This window comes from Pomacea canaliculata, linkage group LG14 (genome assembly GCF_003073045.1).
Source record: "Pomacea canaliculata isolate SZHN2017 linkage group LG14, ASM307304v1, whole genome shotgun sequence".
Taxonomy (NCBI): domain Eukaryota; kingdom Metazoa; phylum Mollusca; class Gastropoda; order Architaenioglossa; family Ampullariidae; genus Pomacea; species Pomacea canaliculata.
In genome coordinates, this window is record NC_037603.1 from 17,429,890 (window position 1) to 17,457,057 (window position 27,168).

Genomic DNA, 27,168 nt, shown 5'->3' on the forward strand with positions numbered 1-27,168 from the left:
TTGTCACTAACCAGATTTACCATTACACCTGTGGACACTTAGAAATGTGGTCTGATGAATAAATGCAACCAGCACTTTTGAAACTTATTTATGTCTTTCTTTCCTTCAATGTTAAATGGGGAAAATTTCACTCAGAAGCAATGGATAACAAAGTAATAGAAGTTATAAGTCAGTGACTGAGATTGATGATGTGTCTGACATTTTTGACATTTGTGATACTTCTGTTGATATTGTTGATGTCTGTGATGAGCCTGTATTACCTATCTGCCATATCTTACACCCTCGCACACTTCAGCATTTGAAGCTGTCTGAAAATAAACTTTTGGTTCCTCTACTTCAGAGACGAACACTTTTTTTTGGCAACTTCCCACGAGCTTGCACATTTATAAAAATATGTCGCCCTTTCCGTCTGAACTAATGGATGATTACTATTGCACCTCTTACTTGCCTTCAACACCGACAAGATTCTCTTCATCAGGAGGAGAGCTTCTCTGCTCGCCCATCCCACCTCTTCCTCTTTATTTCGAATGTTTTTTAAAAAAATATTTCAAAGTGACTTTTTTTATTTTAAATTCTTATTCTTTCAGATGTAAAAATTGTTTTTAAATTAATTCATGGGCACCAAATTTTTAGTAGACTTGCTTTGACATTTTTGTAGATTTCTTGTTTAAAATAAGGACTTCAAAATTTATAATGGTCATCATTGCTAGTTCTTTATTTTACAGAGAAAAGCGCACTTTGAAAATACAGTGGAGCTAAATATAAAATGTTTAAGATGATTGAACTAGTTCTTACTACGACTAACATCAAGCATTAGAGTATGGCAAATATTTTGGGCAACAAAAGCCTTTAAACATGAAAATTTAGCCGACAACTACGGTCTTCAAACGACTAATACGAGCGAGTAACCGTCATGCGTGGACCACCCACAGCAATAGAAGTTGCTTCAATAAAAGAAGAAGACAGGCTCGCACCCATTCTACCCTGGTGCAGTGGCGTGCGGCTGTTGTCGACTGCTCCTATTTTCAGCCAATATCCTGATAAACGACTTTTAAGCAGGCGTGCCGTCTAGCAACAATAAGCAGCGCCCCCTGCCCCCACCCGACTTACGGGTGTTGTTCGCTCCTGGCTCCTGCTCACCCGCCAAGCACTCGCTTCGATCAAGGGCCGGCGTGTCGACAGGACGAGAGCCCTTGTGGGACGGCGAGATTTAATTGGCTCGTGCCTCCTCCCATGACATCCACCGGGCGCTGAAACCTCTTGCTGCCACAGTGTCCAAGTGGCCACAGAAAGACAGTCTGGTGGGGTGGTAACGACAGCCCCACACCGCCCCATGTTTTCTCCTCCAGCAGATGATGGATTGGGGAGTTATCTGAGGCCAGGCGGCGTAACTCCTACAGCATTGCAAAACTCCGACATCCCCTCGACAAGCTCGGTGTCTTGGTACAAGATGTCTTGGTACCCTCGACAAGCAAGATGTCCTGGTACCCTCAACAAGCACGTGTCCATTTTGTAACAAATTCCCAGCCTCACACACCTTTGTAAGGATGCCGGGAAGGTAGATGCAAAGCAAGGTGTAATGAAAACTCAGAAAATAATTACTCTGCCATTAATTACTAATAATTTATCGGCCATTTAATAATTATTGCTCGCTCTAATGCAGCCAAAGAATAGTTGGCAGAGACCATGGAGCAACTGGTTATCTTGGGGCCATCATTGAAAGGACTGGTCATTATTCCGCTCTCTTAAATAATTTCATTGGTGAACAGGAAGGAGAGTGGTTTTTAGTGTTAGCCATTTTTTTTATTCAGTAAGTACAATTCACAGAACATAATTCAGACAAAGTCCAGAGATGAGAGAAGAGAGAGAGGAAAAAAAATGTGTTAGCCATGTCAAGTCTCCTGTCTCCTGGGGTCGGGGTGAGATGTCTAACGTGACAACGTCTCATATGATAATTGACATGACATATTTCCTGTAACTGACATGTCACAGCCCATTACTGACATGTCACATGTTTCCACAGGACTAAACATGCTTGATGAAAGTGAGATGGAATCGGAGAACTAACAGTGACTACCTCCATCGCACGGTCTACTAACGTGACGTCACCGACACGCAAAGGTTCAAAAATAAGCCGTTGTTGCCGTTAATCATCAAATAAAAACATTTGAAACCATTCCCAGACAGACATAAACGCGGATTAGGACCATAAAACTGTTTGGCTAATGTTGTTTCTGACCTCACAGCAGCAAGTGCAGCGCCCGTTGTCAGCTACGTGACGTCACTCACCCCGCATCTTTCCTCCATTCCACCCCTCGCCCCATCTTGCCGGCCTGCCTGCAGCACATCCGTCTGTTTCCAGATGAAGGGAAATGGAAAATATTGAAACAGATCGAACGAGCATGATAAGTGATTATCGATCATCCCTCGACCCTACTTTGTCTCTTGTCTGGTTGCGACTGGTTCCTCTTCCTGCGGACATCATGTGACCAGCCTGTGCACACGCACCCACGCGCATTGTGCACCGTCACTAACCCACCAATTGATCAACAAATGTCTGTACAAGATGGTCGATAGACAAACAAAACTATCGCCGACATGACAAACATCCGCTGCTTAACTAATTGGTCGAGAGAAGACCTCATGTCGGTACAGATCGTCGACACATGACCGCCGACATTCTGTAGGTGGTCAGCTCGCTATGGAAATCCGTTTGTAATCTGCTTAAACACTTGGTGACTGGACAATGCACATACTTCCAGACAGCTGATGGTCAAAAATTGTGGCTGCTGACATGATGGCCAGTGTGGGTTGTGGTCTGGTACCCGATGCGCGTGGGCCGGGTGGAAGACAGAGAGCTTGAATGGTCGATCATCAGCTATAGATGACAGCTGAGGAGACCCTCTGTTAGGAGACAGTACTGGCAACTGTAGGAGACCCTCTGTTAGGAGACAGTACTGGCAACTGTAGGAGACCTAGGAGACAACTGTAGGAGACCCCTCTGTTAGGAGACAGTACTGGCAACTGTAGGAGACCCTCTGTTAGGAGACAGCATTGGTCTGAGAAAGCTCTGGCAACTATAGGAGAATGCGTTGGCGGCTGTAGCCGGCTGTCAGAGCACACTTTGCTCTCATGCAAAGATAGGGCAATGAGTGCATGTATTCATTTCAACTTATTTCTAAACTGTCAGTCTGGTTCTACACTATATCAGTCTGGTTCTATATTATATTCATTTAGTTCTATTCTATATCCATTGTATCCACGCGACTTGTGCTGTCACGAGCAGAAGCCATGTTGGAGAATTTGGTCTGCGCGGTGCACACCAAGGCCTCAGCACAGCTTCATTGTATATAAAGCAGTGTCTTTGTATATAAAACAGTAAATTGTTTATAAAACAGTCTTTGTATATAAAGCAGTGTCTTTGTAAAGTGAGTAGAAGCTGTGATCAACAAAATTCGCTTTTTCAGACCCAGTTTAATAAAATGAAGCTCCTCCAAAAAAATCTTGAGGCGATGAGCGGGACATGGAAATGAAGCTGACACATAGAGACAGACAATATTTTTCCTCCAAGAGTTTTCCAAAATTATTTTTTGTCTCCGTACGCTAGAAAAACTAAATCAGCGATAGGGATTACCAAAAAATAAAAAAAAGGTTAAAATCGAATGGAAACCAGTGTTTTTACCGCTTGGAGGAAATACTGGAATCTCAGAGTGACTGAAGCAATAATTAGCAATGGAAGCGGCAACTTTGTGTCTACATCAGCTAGTCAAAATAAAAAGATGACACATTATTTATTACCTGAAGATTAGAAGAGATTACAACCAACGAGAATAGAAGAGTCTATAAGTCTGTAACCCGGAAGGCTACCAAATGAAAACCTGTCTTCCGAATCCTAGTTTAGAAAGGAAACATCACATGACGGGTGTCATGTCTCGTAATGCCGTGTAACGCAAGAGTAACACGAGATTGTGTAGCATTACACGACATTACACGTCTGTAACATGAGATTCTGTAGCACAGCACTGCATTACACATGAATAACACGAGTCTGTAGCACAACACTACATTACAGTGTGTAACACGAGACTGTGTAACTCGACACTACATTACACATGTGTAACACGAGACTGTGTGTCATGCGGCAGCTGTCATGTCAGGCCTGGCTGCTCAGTATATCTGCTTACGGGGAATTTTATTTTGTTTTTATAGTCGACTCATTTTAAAAATAAGTGGCTGGTAAGATCTTGTAAGAAGTCAGGGTCAGTAGGGAACAGCCATTACTAGCCAGTCCCTCGGTGTGTCTCATACCCGCCAGGTGGCGTGCTGTAGTGTGACATTACAGTCAGCTCTACCTGTAGTACCTTCAGTCAGCTGTAGCTACCAGAGTAGTGCCATCAACTGCTTGTAGTCTGTCATTAGCACCTTTACTGGCCTTTAGGTGTCATAAAGAGTTTACACCTGTCGGCACAATGCGCCATCGACACTGCGCACAATAGTTGTGATGCTGTAGATATTTACAAACACTCACATATACGCACTGTCACTGCCATCTACAGACAGTCACTCATACCTACACACTGTCACTGGCATCTACAATCACTCATGCGTACAGACTGTCATTCCCATCTACAGTCACTACCTACATAGCGCACTGTGTAGTACTAACCCTCCATGTGTTTGTTTACTCCACTTGTGTTGTGCCACGCACCTGTCGCTGTCAGTCAGCTGACGTATGTGTCGATAAGGAATTTATTAATGCTTCACAATTTTTTGGCTTCTTGCGGATACTTTTTTTAGACTTTCGTGGAAACCCACCTCGCGCACTTTCTTTAAAAACATAATTAAATTGTTTCTTGTTCAGCTTCTGTCTTGTAATTGAACGAGACGCTTGTGGGAGAATTTCATTTTCCCGAAGGAGGCTTGCTAGGTGGCCCTCGCCATTGTGTTTGTCTGAGGCTTGCTAGGTGGCCCTCGCCATTGTGTTTGTCTGACTAGATGAGGCTTGCTAGGTGGCCCTCGCCATTGTGTCTGACTAGAGGAGGCTTGCTAGGTGGCCCTCGCCATTTTGTTTGTCTGACCATAGGAGTTTATTTGTGTCTACCTACAGTCAATGTTGTGGGGTAGGGATGTCGGGTTATGTATCTATCGTTCTATTTAATAATCTTTCTAAATGTCTATCTGTCTGCGCTTCCTTTTGTTCTTCCCTCAGTCGCCCACTCGCGCGTCTGTCTTTGCGGGTGGTGCGAGACAGTGTCGTATAGTAATGATAATGTGAATGATGTGTGATAGCGAGGTATAGTTATAATAATAATAATACTGATTGAATTTTGTAAGTGCATTTCTCCGTGCTGATACGACCTCAATGCGCTTCACACAAAAACCTTCAAACGAACCGACAGTCAACCAGACAATAAACATAAACCTAAGCAAACAGATAACATCATCAACCCCACCCACAAAAACACACCAAAAGCGTGGATAAAAACTGAGGAGTGGACATTGCTATTGACTATGCCAGATATTTCGGATTTAAGTTCGGATTTGAAGACTTCAAATATAGACACAGTTGGCAGAGGAAAGGGGAGACTTTGGGACATGGGGACATCAGAAAGAATTTCTCTCGTCTGATGAGTGGCACAGAGAGGAGGGCAACACAAGCGGACCGATGACCAACTCATGTGGTAAGAAAATAGCTCAGAAGGTGGGGACAGGCCGTGAAGACAAGGGTTGGGCAGTGTGGTCATCTTGTCATCAATGCCAGGTGGGACTGACAGCCTGTGTGGTCATCTTGTCATCAATGCCAGGTCAGACTGACAGCCAATCAAGCTTGTGGACGAGGGGCATATAGCATGTTGCGCCTTTACTTTCGGAAGACAAGATGAGCGGCATTATTCTGCTCCCTTTGAAGTTTGTCCAGTTGGCGGCTGGGGAGATTGACAAACAGAGAATTACACTAATCCAGCCGGGACAACACAAAAGCGGACACGAGCATTTTTGTTGCACAAACTGACAGGAAGGGTCGGATGTCACTGATACTGCGAAGATGTACTTGTTGACTGCATTGATGAGAGATTCAAGAGATTAGGATGCATTGAAGGCAACACGAACAGGCCACGTGGTCTGGGGAGGAGCTAGAGAGATGTTAATCTCAGAGGACACAACAGAAGTAGAGGATGGCTCACATATCAGTTTGTGTTGGCTGATGGAATGACAATACTTTTGTGGTCTTCATTTTCAATTTGTTGATGAACGTCCAGGCTTTGACAGAGTCGACTGTGTGTTGTGTGGTGAGACACACGGACTGAAACAGGGAAGCAGGACCGGACACTAGCAATTGTGTATCATCAACATACATGTAGGCTGAAGTGGCGAATGGTAGAACTAAATGATAGGATGCACACAATGAGTAAAACAGCTTTAGATGATCATTGAGGTACCCTATATATTTTTATTTTTATTGTCTAACACTAACATCATTACTTATGTTTAGATATTTATACTCGTATCCTCACACAACAAACTGTGAGGATTGTGGGGAGGACCTTATCGTCACATGACTCAGTCTCCAGGGTACAGCGGTGGCTGTCAATTGTCTGACAATAGAAGATTGTAGGCTGGCCCGTTGGCAAGTACGATAATCACCTGATAATCACATGACCATGAGTTACACAGCTTGGACACCGGCGACTACTCCCAGATTATTCTGCAGCTTTGCACAAGTCTTTGAGCTCATTATTTATCCAGGTAATCACAACAAAAGATCGATGGCCATCATGTGGCAGCTTCATCGCTGGCGAGATGTGCACATGGAGTTTAAGTGGCAGAAAGGCCGTTAGTTGGTTTAAGGTCTTTAATAAACAGTGTCAAAGTTCACGTGATACGGTCCCCACATCAAATGTTAGTTACTCTGTAAGAGAGAGAGAGTAGTGAGCAGTGAGCAGTCGCCAAAAAGGCTTCATTCTCTAGTTCGGTATGTGACTGGAACATCAAGCTTTCACCTCGAATATACGGGAATACAAACCCCGGTATCAACATTACAAAGGTGGAGAGGCCGCACAAACGGAAAGCAATGTTCAGTTGACATGCCATGGTCGGCTGGCCGCCGCCTGTCAGTCAATATCGCCCATCGACAAAAGTGAAATTGCTGTCTGGACCATTGTCCTCAGTCCAACACGCCAACAAGTCCTTATCAAGAAAAGTTGGAAGGTTATTATTAGGAAAAGTTAATGTATCCTTATCGAGACCCGAGTTTAAGGTTGAACATAACCAAGATTGAAAGCCCGCAGTCTGTTTGGAGATTCCTCCTTGGTGCGGCCTCCTACCCTCCCCACCCGGGACTCGCCTTGCACCCAGATCGATGTGCTAATACATCGCAGGGCTTCTAGTGTCGGGTTGTACGGCTGCCACTCGGTGGTCGCGTGACAGGCTCGCTTTCTTACAAACACAGTTAGGCTCGGCACCACCGGGGGCGGTGGGGTGTCTGGCACCGAAATAGTTGACCATCAACCTTGGTCTTCTTCAACGGTCTCTCTGTCCCTTGGATCTTGTGAGCTGTAATTTCTTTTGTATTTTGGAATAAAACAGCCACATCAAACTTTCAGATGAGAAGTCCTAATCACTTTCAAATGTTATCAGCCACAATGATCTCAGTGAGACACAGAACTGTACGGAAGTTTCACAAAGCTGCAATGTACTCGACATTTTGTGAGACTAAAGTCGCAGCTACAGTTCTACAACCACAGGCACCAAAGGGCTGTAGACAAAATGTCTCAAAACTTTATGCAAGTGGTGCGAGTCCTGCAGCCACACCAGCGCTTTCTGGATCCTCGTCAGTGCGTGTCATGGATCCCAACATGTGTCACGGATCCCCACAACAGTGTCTGAGGGTTCTAGCACATGGACAGGTTTGGGTTGTTGTGATTAACTCAGGTGGCAACACAAGCTTAGGAAAGTAGAAGTTTCCACTTGATGTCAAATGAATATGACAGCTAGTGTTACAATTACTTGACAAACTTATTTACTCGTGTACCCAACTGTCGTGCGGTACTTGTGTCCCCATGTGGCGAGCGGTACTCGTGTACCCAACTGTCGTGCGGTACTCGTGTCCCCATCTATCCTGTAGTACTCGTGTACCCAACTGTCGTGCGGTACTCGTGTCCCCAAGTGGCGAGCGGTACTCGTGTACCCAACTGTCGTGCGGTACTCGTGTCCCCAACACGTGTGCCAATAACCTACTATAAACATTTACATGTTTCATAAAACGTCTTTGATTCCTCCTAAACACTCGAAAGGCCGACAACTGCAGGAAGAATAGATGTCAGCCGACGGAAGGAGGTGAGGGCACTTGTCGGGCGAGGTGGAAGCAATTAGCGAAGAATGACGTTTAGGGAAGCCGGAACTGTGTGTGCTTCTCACCTACCCCTCCTCCTCCGGGTCGGTCCATTCTTCCCGGCACACGCTCTGTCTCTGGCACCGGAAGTGCAGTGTGTCGTGTCGTGCCACCACCACTACGCCGACAATGTTTTCAATGCTTTTAGTGATGCATACAACACCACCTTCATCTCACCTGCAAGGTAGTAGATAAGTTTTGCAACTGTCAGGAAGGCATACAATATCACACGAGGTTGTCCTTTCTTCGTCTCCCTCCTTCTCCGGTTCTCTCGGTTTGCTCCTCCTTCTCGTCTGCAGGTTCTGAAGGACAGAACTAACCGAGGTTCTAGTTATCGCCGTAGAAAGCCTACAGGAGTACACTGGCCAGCAGACAACCCTCGTCTAATATCCTAACTCCAGTAATTACTGGCAATCGGAGGAACGTTCAGCCAGATTAACGCTTTTTGGCCGAGTGTTTATTCAATTCACAGGGTAGACTCCCACAACAGCCGGGTTTGTAGTGTCAACACGTTCATCTGCTGCAAGATGCGGAGAGCTTTTATGTAATTATCGGGAATCGATGGGCATACAGTCACTAAACTGCATCAGAACCAATCAGAACCAAGCTGAACTGTGAGAAGACACCATTTCTTGTGGAAAAAGAAAACTGTTTACAAGGAAATAAACTTTAAAAAATTTGAGAACTTCAGCAGCAGACTGTACTACTGACCACACCCTGCTGGCCAAGGTAACTTAGAGAACACAAGGCTCGGAGTCTTTATAGCTTTATTGTCAGCATCACATCCGGGTACTTTGTTAGCCATGTTCCAAGTCAGCGGTTCATCTGACGGCTGCTCGCAAGGGAACTAAACAAACACTTGATATGGCGAGCTGATGAGGCTATGAAGCCCTGGGACAGATGGCGCTGGTCACGTGGTCACACCTTTAGTTTATGGCTTAGCGACTTGGTGGCCTGCTAATCACCACGCAGCCTGTAGCCGGGACGTTGATTGCCCGCCATGATGGCGGCGCCACGTGCGCTTGACTGGCCGCACGCGCGGAATGAATATTGCTGAGGTGACAGGCCGGCCACTCTCCAGGGACTTGGCCTTGTCAGTCTCCACCTCTCAGTCCAGCTCGTCCGACGAGACTAATGAGCCACAAGATGATCTTCTTTCGTCGCTGCGATACGTCACTTCCTCCTTATCCGCTCTCCTCCGTGTGCTTTGGGGCGTGTGCATCCACCTCACTGTCATATTTGTCTCTCTTTTCATTTCGTACCCATCGTCTCTGTTCTTTCAAGTCATTATCAGCATCTCTTTTTGTCTCTCGTTTTTATTTTATTTTATCTCCTTTTCTTTTTTGTCCTTTATCAGTATTTCCTAGTATTTATCTGTGCCTGTCCCTCATAAGAATCTCCTGTCTCCCATCTCTGCTACATTTTTCTGTATCTTCTGTGTTTCATTTGTCATGTTTCTCATCAGAATCTTTCGTCCTTTATCAGCATGTCCTGTCCCTCATCAACATCGCCTCTGCTTTATTTGTATTTCTTGTCCTTTGTCTGTCTCTCTTGTCCTGTGTCTGTCTACCTCCTTTTGCATCTCGTCTGCAGTCGTTTTTTGTCTACTTTATTCCTTATTGTCTTGTACCGTCTCTTCTTTTATTTCTTTTGTCAGAACATTTTATTTTCCCTCCTTTATCTAAATTCTTTTTGTACCCTTCTCCCTGTCTGTATATTATGTGTTCCTGTTTCGTTTCTCTTTTATGTACCCTCATGTTTTCTGCTTGTAGCCCTGCGTTTTTCATCTGCATTATCTTCTATCGCCATAAACTGCCCTCGGTAACCCCATCTGTCTCCAGCCTCCATAATTTTATCTCTATATGTCCGCCTAATGGACTGTATACAAAAACTGTCATGTGAACCCACTTTCCCACAAACATTGTTACCTTGGCCCTCTCCGACATCAGCTTGACCTCTGACCACAAGATAATTGTATTACCTTTCCCGCTGACCGTTAGGGTGGTCCGGTGGCACAGCAGTGAGGGTTGGCTGTCCTGGGTTCAAATCTCGTATTGGACACACTGTTCTTTCTCTGCATGTGGCATCTGTTTACAGGGCTGACTGCCTTGCCATGATGTAGCCTTAGTTACCTCCCCCTCCCGACCCGTTAGTTTATGATGCAGTAAACAACATGGCAGTCACCATGTTGTGGAGACAGGGACTACTACAGGTACAGACAGCCCCTGTTGTTACACTGGAGGTAAAGATACCCTTATGTTCTGTAACACTGCCACCACCCAGGGTGGTCCAGGGTTGCTCAGTGCTGTTACCTCCCCTCAGACTCAGTTGGAGGCTAATGAGCATCCTCACCCCCCTCCTACCGATGTCCCCATAATCCTGATTTGTCATCTGTTCTCATGATCCTTATTTGTCGTCTGTTTCCATAATGATTTTCGCTGTCATATGAACATATAATCCCCTCTTACTGTCAAAGCTGCTTTTATTATTTTTCCCCGAGCTCTGTACGTATTCCTGGGACAATAATTTCTCCTTAATGTGCCTCCATCATTACCACTCACGACAGCGTGCTTTATTCTTGCTCCCATAATTTCTTCTGGAGACTATTTTCGGTCCGTAATTGTCTTTGAAGATTTAGTGAAGCCAGTGCCCAGAGCTTGTTTCTTGCTGAGGATTGAGAAAAGAAAATGTAACTAGACTAAAAATCTTAAGCTCGTAAGAAATACTTTATCTGGACAGCTTCATGGCCTCTCATTTTAGGCCAGACTAGGGACTGTGGCATATACCAGTGGTTCTCAAAGTGTGGTCCGCGGACCACTAGTGGGTCAGGTGGTCCATCTTATTGGTCACAGAAGTGCATTTAGTTTTTGAATTGTAATGAAACAAATGCGGCAATTTAAATTTCAGACTAATTTTTTAGGCCTTGTGGTCCGCCATATTTTTTACTTAAGGAAAGTGGTCCGCGGTCCGAAATACTTTGAGAACCACTGGCATATACCATAGGTCAGTATCGAACTGAAGGTGGAGATGAACCCTCAACTCTCTGTCTGGAACTTGTCAGTACTCTCAAATCAAAACTTAATTCTGTTATTCTCTCAAAATTAGCTTGTCTTATCTCTCAGAACTAAATTTTGTATTTGTTCCTAAGATTGTATCAATATTTTAAAGTCGGTGTTGGAGGGGTTTCCGAGGCTTATTATAAATTTATAGCAGAAAGGTTGGTTCGAAGTTGTTGGAAACCGATGTGTCCGCGTAGTCACGTGCACAATGATGGCGGACTTGCCAGAGCCGCTGTCCTCACTGACTACACAGGGCAGGGGATACACTCCCACCCACGTCCCTCGCCACCGACCCTTGTCCTGCATCAAACTGATATTTTTTACCACATTTTACTATGGCGAGGGGTAATTTCCAGCACAGGAACCCATATTTTAGCTCCCAATCGAGGAAATCGATTCTAAACTGACTTGTTTAGAGGATTCTTACAGAGGAAAGAAAACGTCCTTGTTGCCGACTGTCTGAGAGTTATGGCAGCACCATGCTGATAGTGTAAGTAGAGACAGCACTCGTGCTGATACCCTGGGTGCTGACTGGACTGGTGGGGTACACTAACTGATGACCCCATGACTGCTGATGGCTGATGATTGGCTGGTGTGATACACTTGACTGATGACCTCACGACTGCTGATGGATGATGACCGGACTGGTGTGATACACTGATGACCCCATGACTGCTGATGGCTGATGATTGGCTGGTGTGATACACTTGACTGATGACCCCATGACTGCTGATGGCAGATGACTGTGAGGTGCTGACAGCCTCAGCATGGAGCTCACCAGTGCTTGAAGTTATACGACAGTTGAGACAGGCTCATTATGAGGCTACAGAGGGCGACTAGCAAGACCGTGTGACTCAGTTTATAGGATGCTGGGTCATCTGCATGTGAGGACTTTAAGGCATGATTGAAACAATCCGACATTCAGCGCAGTTCTTTGCTTTCTTTGATTACAACTCATTGTTTGATTGCTTGTGTCCATCAAGTTCTTTTGCTTTTTATTTTGTCGTGGCTTTCCTTCTTAGATTCTCAACCTTCATGATATTGATTGTTTGTTTAATAAATAGGGTTTATAATAAACACTACTCACTTACACACATTTCTCAATATTGTTTTACACTTTTTATTCAGTACTACACCAGTTGACATGTTTTGCTAAACGGAAGATTAGTTTACGATTCGTTCAGGTTGTCAGATCCGTTTGTTTTCAACACATCCCATAATGATAGTGTTATGACACCCGTTCGCATGTTTTCATGTTTCTTTGTGTTTCTTTGTGTTTATTTCTGTCACACAGAAGTCTACTATATTACTATGAGGTCCCAGACTGTACTATATATTTGGATGTTTCAATGTTGTTGTAGGTGTTTTTTAACAGTTTAGTGTCTTTTACTATTTGCAAACATCTCCTTAGGTTTTTATGTTTCATTCGCCATTTTGCTCAGAATGTTCCTCGTCAGTTCCTGTCCAGTGATTTGACGTGCACACGTGTACTCACTCGAGTAATGTGTGTGTCTGTGTGTGAGAGAGAGGGAGAGACGGGGGGAGGGTGAGAAAAGTAGAGAGAGTAGTTAGAGAAAAGTAACAGATTCCCATAACTCGAAAGAGTCCAGATGTTGGCTGATAGCACTCACAGGTAGGTGTGAGCAGATTTCTGCAGATCATCAAAGACATGCAGTCAGGTGTGCAGTCAGGTGTGCAGTCAGGTGTGCAGTCAGGTGTGCAGTCAGGTGTGCAGTCAGGTGTGCAGCCAGTTACGGGATTGCTGTTGAAACTTTGCGCAAACGTAGAACTCTTTGACACACACATACAACTCACATACACATATCTGAAACACTTCCATGGACTTCACACACGTGAACAGCGGGAATCACGAGGTGCACGCCATGCTGTGTGTAAAGAAGTCTGTAAGTAAGTCTGTAAGCGGCTTAAAGGTCGTAGGTCAGTAGGCCTCAGCGTCGTGTCCTCAACACACTTTCTGTTGAGGGGCTGAGCTCTCATACTGGAGAATGACATCAGAAGGCCGACCAACAACCAAACAGGTGGACTAAAGGAAAACCCGAACATACCAGTTCTGCACTTAAATATTCCAGTAACGGTAAACTAACAGTCATTTCATCTGATGATACTACCGTGACAGCCAGCAGCTAGTCAGTGTGGTCAGGATTAAGAGGGAGTCGCAGACAAGAGGTGAACAAGGATGAGAGGAGTGAGGAAGAGAGGGAGAAGTGAATTCACTCTCAATAAAGCTCTACCGTGTTTCCGGAAGTCATTAACCTGTCGCATATCGTTGTACTGACCTCTCCTGCATCCGATACACAGCACCCAGCAGACCTCGCCACACCTATCAGCTTGTGGGGGGTCGGGGCGGGGATGTCACGTGACATTCGCTGACACGGTCACAGTCCAGTGATGATGGCTTCCTGACATCAGCGTGCTTCCCTCGTTATATGTTAATGTGGCGGCCTCCATACTGCTACCCTGTGATTGTGTGAGTGGGTGAGTTGATGTGAGACAGTTCTATTGTTCACTCCCTGTGACTGTGCTGCCTCATCTATGCAAATGCCTGTGAGATGCGCTCGTTGGCGGCGGAGGAGATGGGGTTTCAGTTGGAGAGTTTGTCGGAGGCTATCAATTACTACGACTTGCTGACGCTACCAGCTACACAGCAACGGACTGAAGCTATCCGTTACAGCAACCTCCCGGAGCCTGCTATGTGATTTGTGTGCTGCCGCATGCTGTGTGATTTGCCTCACACCTGTCATGTGCACGTGACTTGCACGCTCTCACAGACAGCAACGGAATCCAGGCACTGAACGAGAGAGAACCAAAAGATGCTGTAGGTGTACCTGTGCAAATACTTATTCCTTCTAACCAATCTTCACAAATGCTGATTCTAAAAGAGGATAAACCATGTAAGAAAAGTAAGATAGAAGCAGACATGCTACCATTGGCGCTGTGTTGTACTACAGGGTGTAGAGTAGACAGACGTCTGTAGACGATGTTGTCGATGTCCACACTAATACGACTGCTGGCTGATAAGCCTTGTATACAAGACTGCCGGGACATTTGGTGAGTACTCAGGCTCCTCGTCTAATCTGCACAAATCACTGGCTGGATGCAGTCCAAGAGAACTCCCGTTGTCCTCTCACCTCTCTACAGGCTCCAAGTCTTGTAGCCTCATCATCCCCAGTTTCTTTCGTTCTCCTGCAGCGTTCCGCGGCGCAGCAGACACAAAAATCCATGGACTGTCAGTGTGTGGTGTCAAGGAGGGGAAGCAAATGCAGGGCAGCTGACAGATTAATGTCAGAGGGCCACGCAGCCAGAGCCAATGCAGACAAATAAATGGCGACTCGCCCGACGCTGCACTGGACTCAGTCGGCAACGAGGCTCTGATGGGTGACACGGAAACACAAGCTGCACGTCTTCTTGTTACCTTGGAAACCAAGGTAGGTCCCGCGCTGGTGAAAGTCCAAACGTATCGAAACCCAGACTTAACCCAGGCTAACCCCAGGCTTACCCCAGGCTTACCCCAGGGCCTGCAACACTTCCGCTCGGAGGAAGCCAAGCATGCGGTTTGCGAGACTATTTATTCTATGCGAGAGGAGGATGACTGCTCGGCGATGAAAAGCTAAGCCTTGGAGACATACCTTGTGTATAGTCATCTGGATACAGACAGGGTAGCTAGCAATCTCTTAGATAAGCACAGATGAAAAGCTAAAATAGATGTTGGTGAGCGATAACTTCACAACCGTTATCACAGACACATAAACAATCAGTGCACGAGCGCGCACACACACATACACAGTCATAAAAGTTTGTGTATGAGAGCGATGGAAGAGTCAATTGATGGACTCGGTGCTAAAAATGATCATCATCGCGATATGAAGCTGCTGGAGGTAAGTCGATACATTCAACTGATAAAATACCCGACATGTGGAGTGGATCATCCATCCTGTGCTTTGCCTGAAAGAAAGATACACACACCAGAAATAACGAAGCAACGACGACCAGTTCCTACCTTGGATGGGCACGTAGAGGTTGAGGGTGAGGCAGTCCTCGCCCTGGTTGGTGAGGAAAGGTGTGATGTTGCGCAGGTGCATGGCTCGTCCGTCGGGCGCCATCTGTGCGTACTCCCGTTCGTGCTGCGGCGTGAGCTGCGGACACACGGGCTGCGGGTGCACAGCGGACCTCACCCCCATCCACTGCTCCTTGGGGTTCTTGGGGGGCATGAAGCGCATGTTGCCCTGGTCCAGGTCGGCGTAGCGCAGTCCGAAGTAGGCCTCGACAGGTCGCAGATGGCGGCTGGGGAACTCCACCAGGATGCCGCGCACCTTGCCGTAGCGCGTGGTGATGATGCGGTCGCTCATCTGCTTGCGGTACACGATGGCGGCACTCCACGGTAGCAGCTGCAGTAAGGTCAGCAAGGTCAGGACGACGGCTAACCTCAACGTGCCGCAGCCAAGACACGACATGATGGCGGACAACATGGTGGATGCATCAGCGCCGAGAAGCCGGAAGGAGTGGTGGGATGACGATGGATGACGGGTTGGGGCTGCAGGACAGTGTGCTGCTGCTGCTGCTGCTGCTGCTGCTGCTGCAGCTGCTGCAACAGGTCGGCGGCGCTTGGCGCTGATGTGGAGTACGGAGCTGCTGGTGTCCAACGGACGGTCTGCCTGCCACTCGCTGCTGTGACGCTCGGCAGTCATTGGCACACGTGACGTCGGAACGTTCTGTGCGGCGCTGGCGGAGGTGCAGCAACGACTACAACAGCCTTCGGGAGGTTTTGGACACAAGCCCCAGTCAGCTGCTCCTCTTGTCAGTCTCTTTTGTTTGAGCGAAAAAGCACCTGGTCCTTGCACTCTCTTCTCATTTCCTTGCGGAAAAGCAATAATGGACGAGCGAATTTTTGTTAACCGCCATTTCCTGTCATCTTTAACCCTTTCACAAACTGTCGCCACTTCCGCCAGAGGGCTGCTGCAATTGTCGCCTGCTGAGGCCAAAACATTTTTTCCCCTGGGAACAATCCGTGAATTTTTAGCCTTAGTGAGATTTGCTGCTTGTCGTCTGCTGCAATCTGCCAGGCGGACAGTCGGGCAGCTCGGGTGTGGCCGGCAGGCACCTCGGGTGCCAGGGTCCAGCTGAAGGCAGGTCAAGCTCCGGGCATCGCTGTAGCGGCGAAGCAGCGAATCCATTACAGTCGACATTGCAGCCTGCCTGAACATTGGAAAAAATGCCATCACTCTTCTTCACACTGACAGGGAATAGACAAGAAACCTACTCGCGGGATAGACAGAAAGGCGGAGAGGCAAGAAAGTTATTAGGAAAGTGGGGAATAAATAGTTAATAACTAATGATGTGGCGAAATGTGCTGATGGAAAATACTTCTGTGACAACAATTCAACTGTTCAGAATAAAAAATTGCCCACCTGTCCCTAACCACGGCAACAGAACAGTCGTGAATTTGTGTACACTGATCGTCTATTGGTTCACACAGAAAGGAGGCCAGCTTTTTAAATGGATCTCTGCAGAAGCTTTTCATATCAAGCTTTGCTCTGACAGTTACAACAAGTTATGTGGGAAAACATTGGTGTTTTATGTGTTTTATGCTGAGCAAGCAACATGCCCGAGACAAGAACTGAACCCAGGACAGTCAATTTTCACTGAGACAAACGCTTACCTGTGCAATCGCGTACCCCCAGCAACTTCTAAGAACATTTTGTTTGACAACAAAATTGATATAACAGTCACGTGATAAATTATCACGATGATGTGTAGATATTTACTGTAAAACACCATACACACGTCTACGTTGATGTCCACAAAAAACAATGATCACAAAATGTTTAAAGAGATCTGTGCTGCATTCAGAAACATACCCGCCCTAAAGTAGCGAGCAGAGAGAAATATCTACATTTACAAACATTTACTGTGACGTCAGAGATGAAACAGTCAACGACTATCTGCTTATCATCGCAAGGTTGCCAGAGCTCGGCGATAACAAGTGTCGACCTCAGCTGACCCCAGCTTCACAGAGCCTCCAGAGCATACATCAGAGGCAGGCAGTGAAGGTAGCGTGGAGAACAGGAAGAAAGCAAAGAAAGTAGTCGTTTCTTCCTGTCCATCCTCGCTGATCCTCCCAACACCTCGTGTACTGCCCTCTCACTTGCTATTGTCACGTGACATCCTCATCAACGACGCACATCAGACACACAGCTTCCTCTGTTCATCTCCAAACTTTTGGTATAAAGAGATTTTTGAATTCTAGTTATACAGGAGTATCAAAGATTGCTGTTGGTATTTGTAATGGCAACATCATGCAGTTGTTGACATTGTTGTTATAAGGAGCTTGTTTATGGCATCGTACTAGGTGTCTTCCAGTTGTTGTTTACACTTGTTTCTCATACATCGAGCGATGTTAACCGCAATTTTTATTTGAAAAAAAAGGAGAGGGAAGCTGCACCTAACCAGTATCGATGGCTTTGTGTTCTTCAGTTTGTTTTTTCTTGTGAATGTTTAAAAATATTCTCTTGACTAATTTGTTTTTGTGTCGGTATTTTTTCTGGACATGTTTTTTAGATGTTGCCTGTCACTTGACAGGAAAATTTAAAGCATTCTTGCATCTTGACGGTTTCATCTGCCTTTCTACATGCAATGATGTATTAATATTTTCCCTCCAACTGGAGTCACTCCCCCTACATCTCACCACGCAGGTGCATGTAGTTCAGTCATTGCTTATGTCGACCTGTCATCCACTCTGAGAGAATAAGATGTGAGTGGATACTACTGTTACATCCACTAGAGTTTAACTCATCAAAAGTCTACTGCTACAAAAGTTCAGAAAAAGAAAACAACTTTGTTGCTGGATGGCTGGACAGTCTGGGAATCAGTTATAAAAATGTCTGAAATGAGCGATAACCAGCATGACAGGCTGTTCTTCTCTCTAGAAGTATTTAGCATTCAATTTTTTTCAAACAGACATTGGTAAGGAGCCTAAAAGTTTTGTTGATTAAGCTGATGGCAAAACAGAATCGCGGCCGCTTGATGAAACTGGAAAATGGCGGAGACAGATGACGACAGGACGCCGGCGAGGACGAAGGTAACTCCTAAATAACTCCTCCTCCCCAACATTCCACTGACCAACGTAACTCCTCAATAACTCATCTCCCCAACATTCCATTGCAATTGCATTCTTGTAAGTTGATTGATTGAAAGAGAGAGAGAGAGAGAGACGGCGATAGAGAGAGACTGAGACAAGGAAAGAGTTTGAGAGAAAGAGAGAGAGAGGGATAGACGGAGGGTGAGAGAGGCCCGCAATACTCCGGCAATCGTCAATATCGATTTCATTTTTCTCTATAGAGGATCAGGTCGTAGGGCTGAAGATTTCCGTTTTATTTAAACGCAGTGCATTTTGGTCTTGTATCAAGCCGACTGTTCGCTTCCTGTCTTTCAAAGTCTGAACCTTGGACGGTGACTGGAGGGTGACCGCAGTTCTTACACCTGTGTGTGTAGGATACATAGGTGTGACTACAGTACTTACACCTGTGTGTGTAGATACATAGGTGTGACTACAGTACTTACACCTGTGTGTGTAGATACATAGGTGTGACTACAGTACTTACACCTGTGTGTGTAGGATACATAGGTGTGACTGCTTGTCTGTAGTCTCTAGGGATGTTCAGAATGTTGTAACAAAGCCATGAAAGCCCAGAGATGACATTTGAACTCCTGAAGCCGGACGGTCACGATCTCTGACAACCTGTGATTTTGTCTTAAACTTTCTGACCATAAGGACATGTCACGACCTTACAACCAGTGGAGTGCGGGTCACGACCTTACTCACATAACAACCTCGGAAACAGTCGTCTGACCGGTCCAGTGGAAAGGTCATCTCGTGCTGATCTTACACTGCTTGGGAAAAGAATGAGAAGGTGAGGTGTAGGAGAGTCCACTTAACTCGGGGCCAACTTTTTGCGAAAGGGCGTTACCTATTTCCACTCACAAACAGTAAATATTTATTTATACAGCTCCTTATCCCACCCACAAAGATGGACCAAAGACCTTAGGCACAGGCAGACAAACATCAACTACGACTTACAAATTCATTCACCATCACAGTGGCGAAGGAAGATGCTGGAAGGTGACTGGGCAAACTTCATGCTGACAGTGAACGACGTTCACATTTTTGTCCCCTCGGCTTCTTTTTTGATGGAGCGGCTTGACCCTTGACCTATTGTTCCTTCTCCACTGCATCATTAAAATTATAACTGAGCATTCATTCTTTCTCTCTCTCTTTCTCTCTTTCACACTCAAGGGTGGTGTGTACCTGAAGAAAACCACAGACGGTCAGGCAACAACGACGGGTTCAGTGGATGGTGAGGAGGCAATAATGACAAGTGGATGGGGGTGAGGCAACAATGACCAGTGGATTGTGAGGAGGCAACAACGACCGGTTCAGTGGATTGTGAGTGGATTGTGAGGAGGCAGCAAAGACCATTTCCGTGGATTGTGAGGAGGCAGCACAGACAGCCAATCAGCAATGAGGAGGAGGCACAGACCACGTGGACTGGCGCGTGACGTCTAAATACGCGTCTCGGGGCGGCAACTCGTGTTGTGTGACCACGTCCTCCTGACCTTCTTCTCTCAGTGCTCATCCTTCTGAAGCCTCTTCAAGGCCTGAAATCAATATAACTCGTCCCTTGCACTCCCTCAGACACATAAGCTGGAGAGCGAAAAATAATGCGATCGCCGTTTTAAAATAAGTTTCGATCGAGCAATCAAGAATCCACTCTTCTCGACTTAAAGCGTTGAAGACCTCGCGATTCAAAATGGTGAGTAAACCTGACGTGGAGTGCACGATAAATGACGGCTCGACAAGACCGCACCAACCCCTTCTCACCCGCCGTGGACCACAAATTTGAAAACAAAACCGGTTTCTGCGGAAGCAATGGATTGTGGAGAACTGTACACACCTGACTCCTTACAAGGTATGCAATCGATTGTTCACACAGGTGTTCTGTGGGTAGGTACACATCTTGATGGCGGTTAGGCCTCGTCTTTCTTTTTATCTTGATAATCTTGAAATAAACACTAAATAAACATTGATGGAACAGCAAGAACTATGCAATACTCTCCATAGTCGTGTTAACACCACCAGTGCTCCGTGCTGCCAGCCACAGTCAGTCGGTCAGTGTGGGGTCAAAGGTCAAGTGATGTACTCACTAGGTAACATTATCGACATGGTCGTCTTTCCTCAGGAGATGTCCCTGCTGTCAATTATATCATGCGAGTGTCTCGCGAGGAAAGGAGAGTGGAAATAACTGATTCACTGATCCCAGGCTTAAAGGTCCTTGATCGACACATTGTGCGGACTATGGACTATGGAAGAATTGGAAATAAATATTATATACATTTTAAATGACGATCAAATAAAACTTGAAAAAGTCCGTATAAAAATTGTTGGGCATAAATAAAAGATTGTAAAGGTCAGAAAAAGTGCAGGATATATTTAGTAGTGTGTCCAGTTAGACGATGCAAAAAATCTTCATCGCTGTTCTCCTCAGTCAGCCCTCGGTTAAAGGACAGTAGCGGACACAGATGACTGAGTCATCATCGGGTGCAAGCACCCCGCTTATTATTATTATTATTATTATTATTATCCTCATCATCATTAGTAATATTATTTAATGACATGGTGCACGCTGATGGAGTTTGTGGAGAGCAGAGTGGACAAGGTGCAGCAGGAGCAGACGCCGCACCAGGGTAGGTAGACCACGCGCTCATTCACGCTCCATTACACCCCATAGTTCCTGGGTGGCTGGGGATTACACGGACTGCACGACCACCTCTCGTGCGCTGTTTGTCGAAAAACGAAATACATGGAGAAATCGAAGCAGAAAATTAATTTGGAAGAGGATAGATTGCTCAAAAGCCTGTGCGGAGAGATAGTGTAATCGCACGTTCATGTGATCCTATTGGAAGTTTCAGACCAAAACAGTTGTTGAGATGGCAAGAAGGGAGGACAGAGAAAATGGACAAACATCCAGTGCACGAGTTGAATGATCTAGACGATTAGCAAATTGATTCACTGTTGTTTTGGATAAACAGCTGTCTCGTGACTTGCAGATGGACTTGTAGAAATGTCCGTTCGTTGAGCAACTGCAGGGCAATTCAAAAAAGCATCTTGAACTTACCTCAAGGAAATCCTCCTCCTCCTCCTCCTCCTCCTCCTCCTCCTCCTCCTCCTCATCATCATCATCATCATCATCATCATCATCATCATCATCATCATCATCATCATCATCATCATCATCATCATCATCAATCAATCAATCAATCATCATCATCATCATCTTGTGATCCTCTTGCTTTAAATGTATAGTTCTTCCCACTGAACACCGACTGAACACAAAGTATTTTTTGTGTCAGTACCCTCCTTCTCTTTCTCTTCCTTCTTGTCTCGTTGTCACGCGCTCGCACACTCATGCACGCGGGGCGCCACCTGTTGCTGGCCGGTCAGCTCCTGCGTTTGTTGTCGCCGTTATCGCACCCGTGGAGTGTTATTGCTCACCTGCTTCTGTGAATTATGTTTTGATAAATGAGACTTTTATGGTTTATTTGTGCTCCTGTTTGTCACGTGCACTCCGACAACCAATGAATAAGTGGGTAAACATGCGAGTGCCACAGCCAAAGTGAGTGCAAACCTTCAAAGGTTACGGTCGAAATATTGCGAGTCTGTAAATTTAACCATCGCAATGTCTGTAAACTTGAAATTCGTTGACTAGAGATGTGCGAATCTTGAAATGTCAGGATTTCTGGAAAAGGTGACCTTTGACCAGGCCTGGGACTAGGGCTGGGCAAAGAAGAAAAGCTTGGAGTGAAAGACAAACCCACACACACTGCTGCTGCAAGACTTCGTCTCGATTCAACCTTGACCTGTCTTCGACTGTGACCTGACTTGACGGCGTTGACAACTGCACCCAGCATGCAACACCAAGAATCTGCTGCCAGCCCTTGACTTCACATACCTCTAAAAAAATGAGCAACGACATTGATTAAACACGACCTGGAGGCGGGAAACACGAGACCGGCAGAAGGTGAAACAGCTTGAAGTACAGGTATCTCAGGTGTTTATACACAGCCCTCGTTATCGCCGCCGGCCTCACGCTTGGCCAAATACCTTCCCCAGCGCAAACCAAAGCAGCATCAACACGCGGCTTCCATGTTAGTGAAAGAGAAGCTGGCCAACTAAGACAGAAAGCCCTCGGCCATGTGTGAGGTGAGAGAGAAGCTGGCCAACTAAGACAGGTGAGGGGTGGAAAATGAAAGAAAAATGGAGGGAGGGTGGACTGTATCGCAAGCCGACATAAAATATTCATAACAAACACACCTGGGGATAGGATGCTGCAACACCAAACAGCGGCACTTACAATAATCCTGCAGTCATTCAGTCTTACCGTCAACGAGTGCTTGTCAGACCTGGCATCAGCAGTCTGCATTCTCACCTCTCGGTCTGTGTGCCATCAGTGCCAGACAAAACTATGAGGAATTCAGCAGATGTTGAGCGCCAAGCAGCAGACTGAGGCACAGATCGTGAGAGAGATGAGAACACCAGCACTTGCTCCACTTCTCCACTTCGCCGAGTGGCAGTGAACGGCACGCGCCGGCAACTACAAAGTGAGTCTCACAGGTGAACTGTGGGGTGGTGAGTCCGGGTGTGACCATCTCTGTGTGTGAGTGTGAGTGTGAGTGTGTGTGTGTGTGTGTGTGTGTGTGTGTGTGTGTGTGTGTGTGTGTGTGTGTGTGTGTGTGTGTGTGTGTGTGTGTGTGTGAGTGTGTGTGTGTGTGTGTGTGTGTGTGTGTGTGTGTGTGTGAGTGTGTGTGTGTGTGTGTGTGAGTGTGAGTGTGTGGGTGTAATAGTTTTATTCACCTTTTCTACTCCATCTATCCTAATATCAACAACAATCATTACACATTTAAGTAGGAGCTGTTAAGTGCTCGACTGAACATGAAGGAATTAGAGGTATAAATAAAACCTTACACTGAGTAACAAACTATAAACATTTATGTTTGCGATCTTATTTTAAAGCATTCAGCTATGTACATAGCACTTTATACTCTACCATGTCCCTTAGTTTTTTACATAAAAGATAAACTTTCAGTGGGGACGATTATCTGAGGAAAGAAGATACATTTATTACAGAGGTGTACTTGGCAAAGTGGGATGTGTCTTCCATACATGACCACCATAATTCTCACACTCCAGGGTTAAAGTAGGTTTGTTAAAAAGCAGAATATTATTCAATAGCAAGGATGTCATCTTATCAGATATACAACATGATTTTGTTCGTGTTTGCTGTAAGTAATATTATTAATAAAGCACAAATATATCTCATATCCTAGCCCTGTGGAATGTCATAGCGCTTTAAAACTAATGAAAGTAATAAAAAAAAACCAAACAAACTGTAATCAAGATGCAAATCTTAGAAGACATAAAAAAATCACACAGATGCCAATCATTTTTTTCTGTAAAATACTTTCGAGAGCTTGTGATCATGTTTCATGCACTCCAGACACATTTGCTCAAGTATGTTGTTTATTGGTGGTGTAGGAAATGTCAAAGCTGTTATCATCTTCTGCAGAAAATGATAGAACAGAAGACAGAGTTCTATCTCCTTCTCTCACTTGAAAACCAAATCAGTTCAACTGATGACAAGAGTCCAGAGTAGCAAACGCAGTTGTATAGAATCTTTGTACAACTTAAGATGTTGAGGCTTGACAAAGTTCTACAGCTCGTAGTTCAGAACTACACAGTCATTATTCATTTGTGACAAAAGTAAATCAATTAATACTCAGAATAATCTTGCCTACAGAGAATATAATCCGTAGATTGCCAGGAGCTGCATGATAATGAAACAGAGAGGACAACACACTGCGTGGACTGCCTGACCTTCTCGTCGGCCAACGGCACAAAGAAACCGTTGTGACAGTAGAGAGGAGGCTGGCAGTCGATGGCAGAATGAAAGACTGCAGAGAAAAATTAAAGGCCACAAACTAGAAAATAGTTCAGCACAATGACGAACAAGCGTTTGTGAAATAATAGGAAACTCGCAACAGGTCAGCGAAGACAACCACAATACCGAGAGTTAACCCCTCAAGCCAGTGAGGTCAAAGGGTTGGAGATGGAGGTCCAGGACACTCAGGATGGACATTGTGGTCATCGCAGCATTCAGCAGACAAGCGAAATGAATCAGGTCAACAAATTATGCAAATTCTAGCAAAGAAATTCCTTTAATTTTATTTTATTGTGACGGTTAACTCTAAAGGGATGCCAGTTTGTATTTCACACATCTGAACAATACCATAACCATATGATCAAATTCGACAGGTAACATATAAAACTGTTTTGGATAACTATAATTAGATACAGTTAATATTCTTTACCAGTATTTTATATTTTCATGTATGTGTGTGTGTGGGGGTGGGTGGGTTGCTAATATATGCGTGTGTTTCTCTACACATGAAGTGTTCGGACTTCCTCTTGTATGTGTGTGTGTTTATCGGAATGACAAGTGTGAGGATGCTATTTTTATTGTTATCAACGTCAGGGCTTCATACTATTCTGAATTTAAATCGTTGAAAACGTCTGCGAATCATGCTTTCATTGCTTGATATCTGTTTGTATAATTTCATGGTTGTGTTGAAGTATATATATATATAATTTTATCGGTGAGTGTCAAGATCATTATTTTAAACGCCCTCTTCAGGGTCGAGCTGACGTCCACGCTCTCGCGACCGTTTGTCTTTCTGCCTTCTCTCTGTCTCGCTGTTCGTCTGTCTGTGATGCCTGCTGGTCTGTCTGTATGCTTGCGTGCGAGCCTTTCTATATCTGTAGTAGTAAAGGAACTATATTATTGGAAGATATTAAGCCATTATCAATAGTATAGTGACAAAGGTACAAACCACATTATTTGTTAAATGTCATTATTGTTATCGAGATCATGGATACCAACAATCAGCTTAGGCACAGTCCCCAGTGTACAGTCCACAGTGCAGACTTTGCTTGTCATACCACCAGGTGTGGTTGTAGGTGTGGCTGGTGGACACGTCGCCCCCTCATCCCACAGATACACTCTGTCCACATCCCGCCACTGGATGCTAACACACTGACATTTTTATTTCCTTTTATGTCTCCTCACTGACTATCAAAAGACACAAGGACCCCTTACTGCATCCAAAAGACAATGTTTTCCTTCAAACAAAACACAACACAATATTTCGCTCTCACGGCAGTTCAAAGGACAATGTTTCTCTGTCGGTGTAGACCCGAACCCACACCCCACCAATGATCGCCTCCCTCGCCGACTGCCAAAAACTCCGATGTTTCCTTCCTCACCAAAAAACCAGAAGACCAAACGTCTTGATTTGTTATTCTGCCCTTCGCACCGAAACACAATTCCCAGAGACACAAAGTGTCTATGCATAATAAGAAAGGACAGAGAGCTCCCCTTGTGATTTCTATCAAGGATCAGCGAGTGAGGGAGAGAGAGTGCATGCGATCAAGTAACAGGTGAAAGGTCATGGAAGGTGTGCTGATGTTACGAGAGCTTTTCTGGATGTGGTCAAGCTCATAAAACAGGATAATTAGTTTAAAAACCAGCAAAAGTCAAAATGGACTGACTGGGGGCATCCTCGTGAAGAACTTTCATGTTTCATGTTAGTTTTAATCTCTGTAATCGCATTAACGTGCAAAGTTCTCTTAAAAGAATAATCACAAAGTCAGACAACAAACAAAATATTTCTTACCGGTGTGTGTGCATCTACCAGGCGAATGCTCTCGACATGACCTTTGGTACACGTAAGGTCAAACACGCGAGTGACGTTGCTGCGGATGGTGATCAGAGTCTCGACTGTCGAGTAACTTTCAGAGTTTACTTTACCTACCAATGCTCACCAGAACTATCTAGCCTTCAGCTCATAGTCTTCTCATTCTCACTGGAATCTACTACGAATAATGGCGCTTATCCAGAGAATGACAGGGTTACTCACTGGGGAAGAAAGTTTACAGTTGATGTCAGTTGTGACCCCGGGTGGCGGGTGTGATCGCTGGTATTTTAATCAGGCGCGGCAGTGCTCCCTGTTGTCTGACACACAGAGTTTTTCTCCCCCGGGATGATGCTTCACACCGCAACAACATTCCTCGTGCCAGGAGCCCCAGTTATCACAGACCACACTGGCCCACAACTGCAGCCAGTCGCATCTTCAGGACAGCAGTCAGGATACCATCCTGCGTCCCGCCGGCATAAACCGTGAGGCGCCAGAAGGGGGACATCAAGTGTGGCAGGCCTTCAATCTGAATTTCATGAGAGTTGCACAAAACGAGAAGTTGCAGAGAGTGAGGACAAAATTAGAAAACAAGTTTTTTTTCTCCTCCATCGTGCCTCCGGCGCGCACACAGGTCTGGGTCTGTGCCTGCTCCTCCCGTTGAGCCGTGTTTGCAAACTGCTGCTGACGCCGCGCGGTGCCGTTGGTGCTGGCACCAGACTCTCTCCCCTCCCCTCCTCCCCCCGACCTCCCATCTCTGCCAGTGAGTCGCTCTCACAGAATGTTCCGCTGGGCACCGCGTGGTCGCCGCTCTCTGCCGCCAGCCGATGCTCAGCAACAGCACGCGCAACAGCACGCGCGGCCCTCCGTGTCTCGACGCTACCCGCCATTGTTTGAGTT

At 45.6% G+C, this 27,168-nt stretch overlaps 1 protein-coding gene across 4 annotated transcripts in view; it reads right to left on the bottom strand.

The window, feature by feature from the left end:
- Nucleotides 1–26,957, bottom strand: part of LOC112555264 (neuroligin-4, Y-linked-like) — a 91,869-nt gene extending 64,912 nt beyond the window's left edge. The window contains exons 1-2 of one of the 4 annotated variants that reach the window (XM_025223584.1): nucleotides 26,494–26,957; nucleotides 15,467–16,658 (exon numbers count right to left, since the gene is read on the bottom strand). In XM_025223584.1, the coding sequence (XP_025079369.1) occupies nucleotides 15,467–16,652 (1,186 nt within the window). In that variant the 5' untranslated portion in view covers nucleotides 16,653–16,658; nucleotides 26,494–26,957. Of the gene's footprint in view, nucleotides 1–15,466; nucleotides 16,663–26,250 lie in introns of all 4 variants that reach the window. The other 3 variants (XM_025223583.1, XM_025223582.1, XM_025223581.1) reach the window with 3 other exon arrangements.
- Between the last annotated feature and the right edge of the window lie 211 nt (nucleotides 26,958–27,168).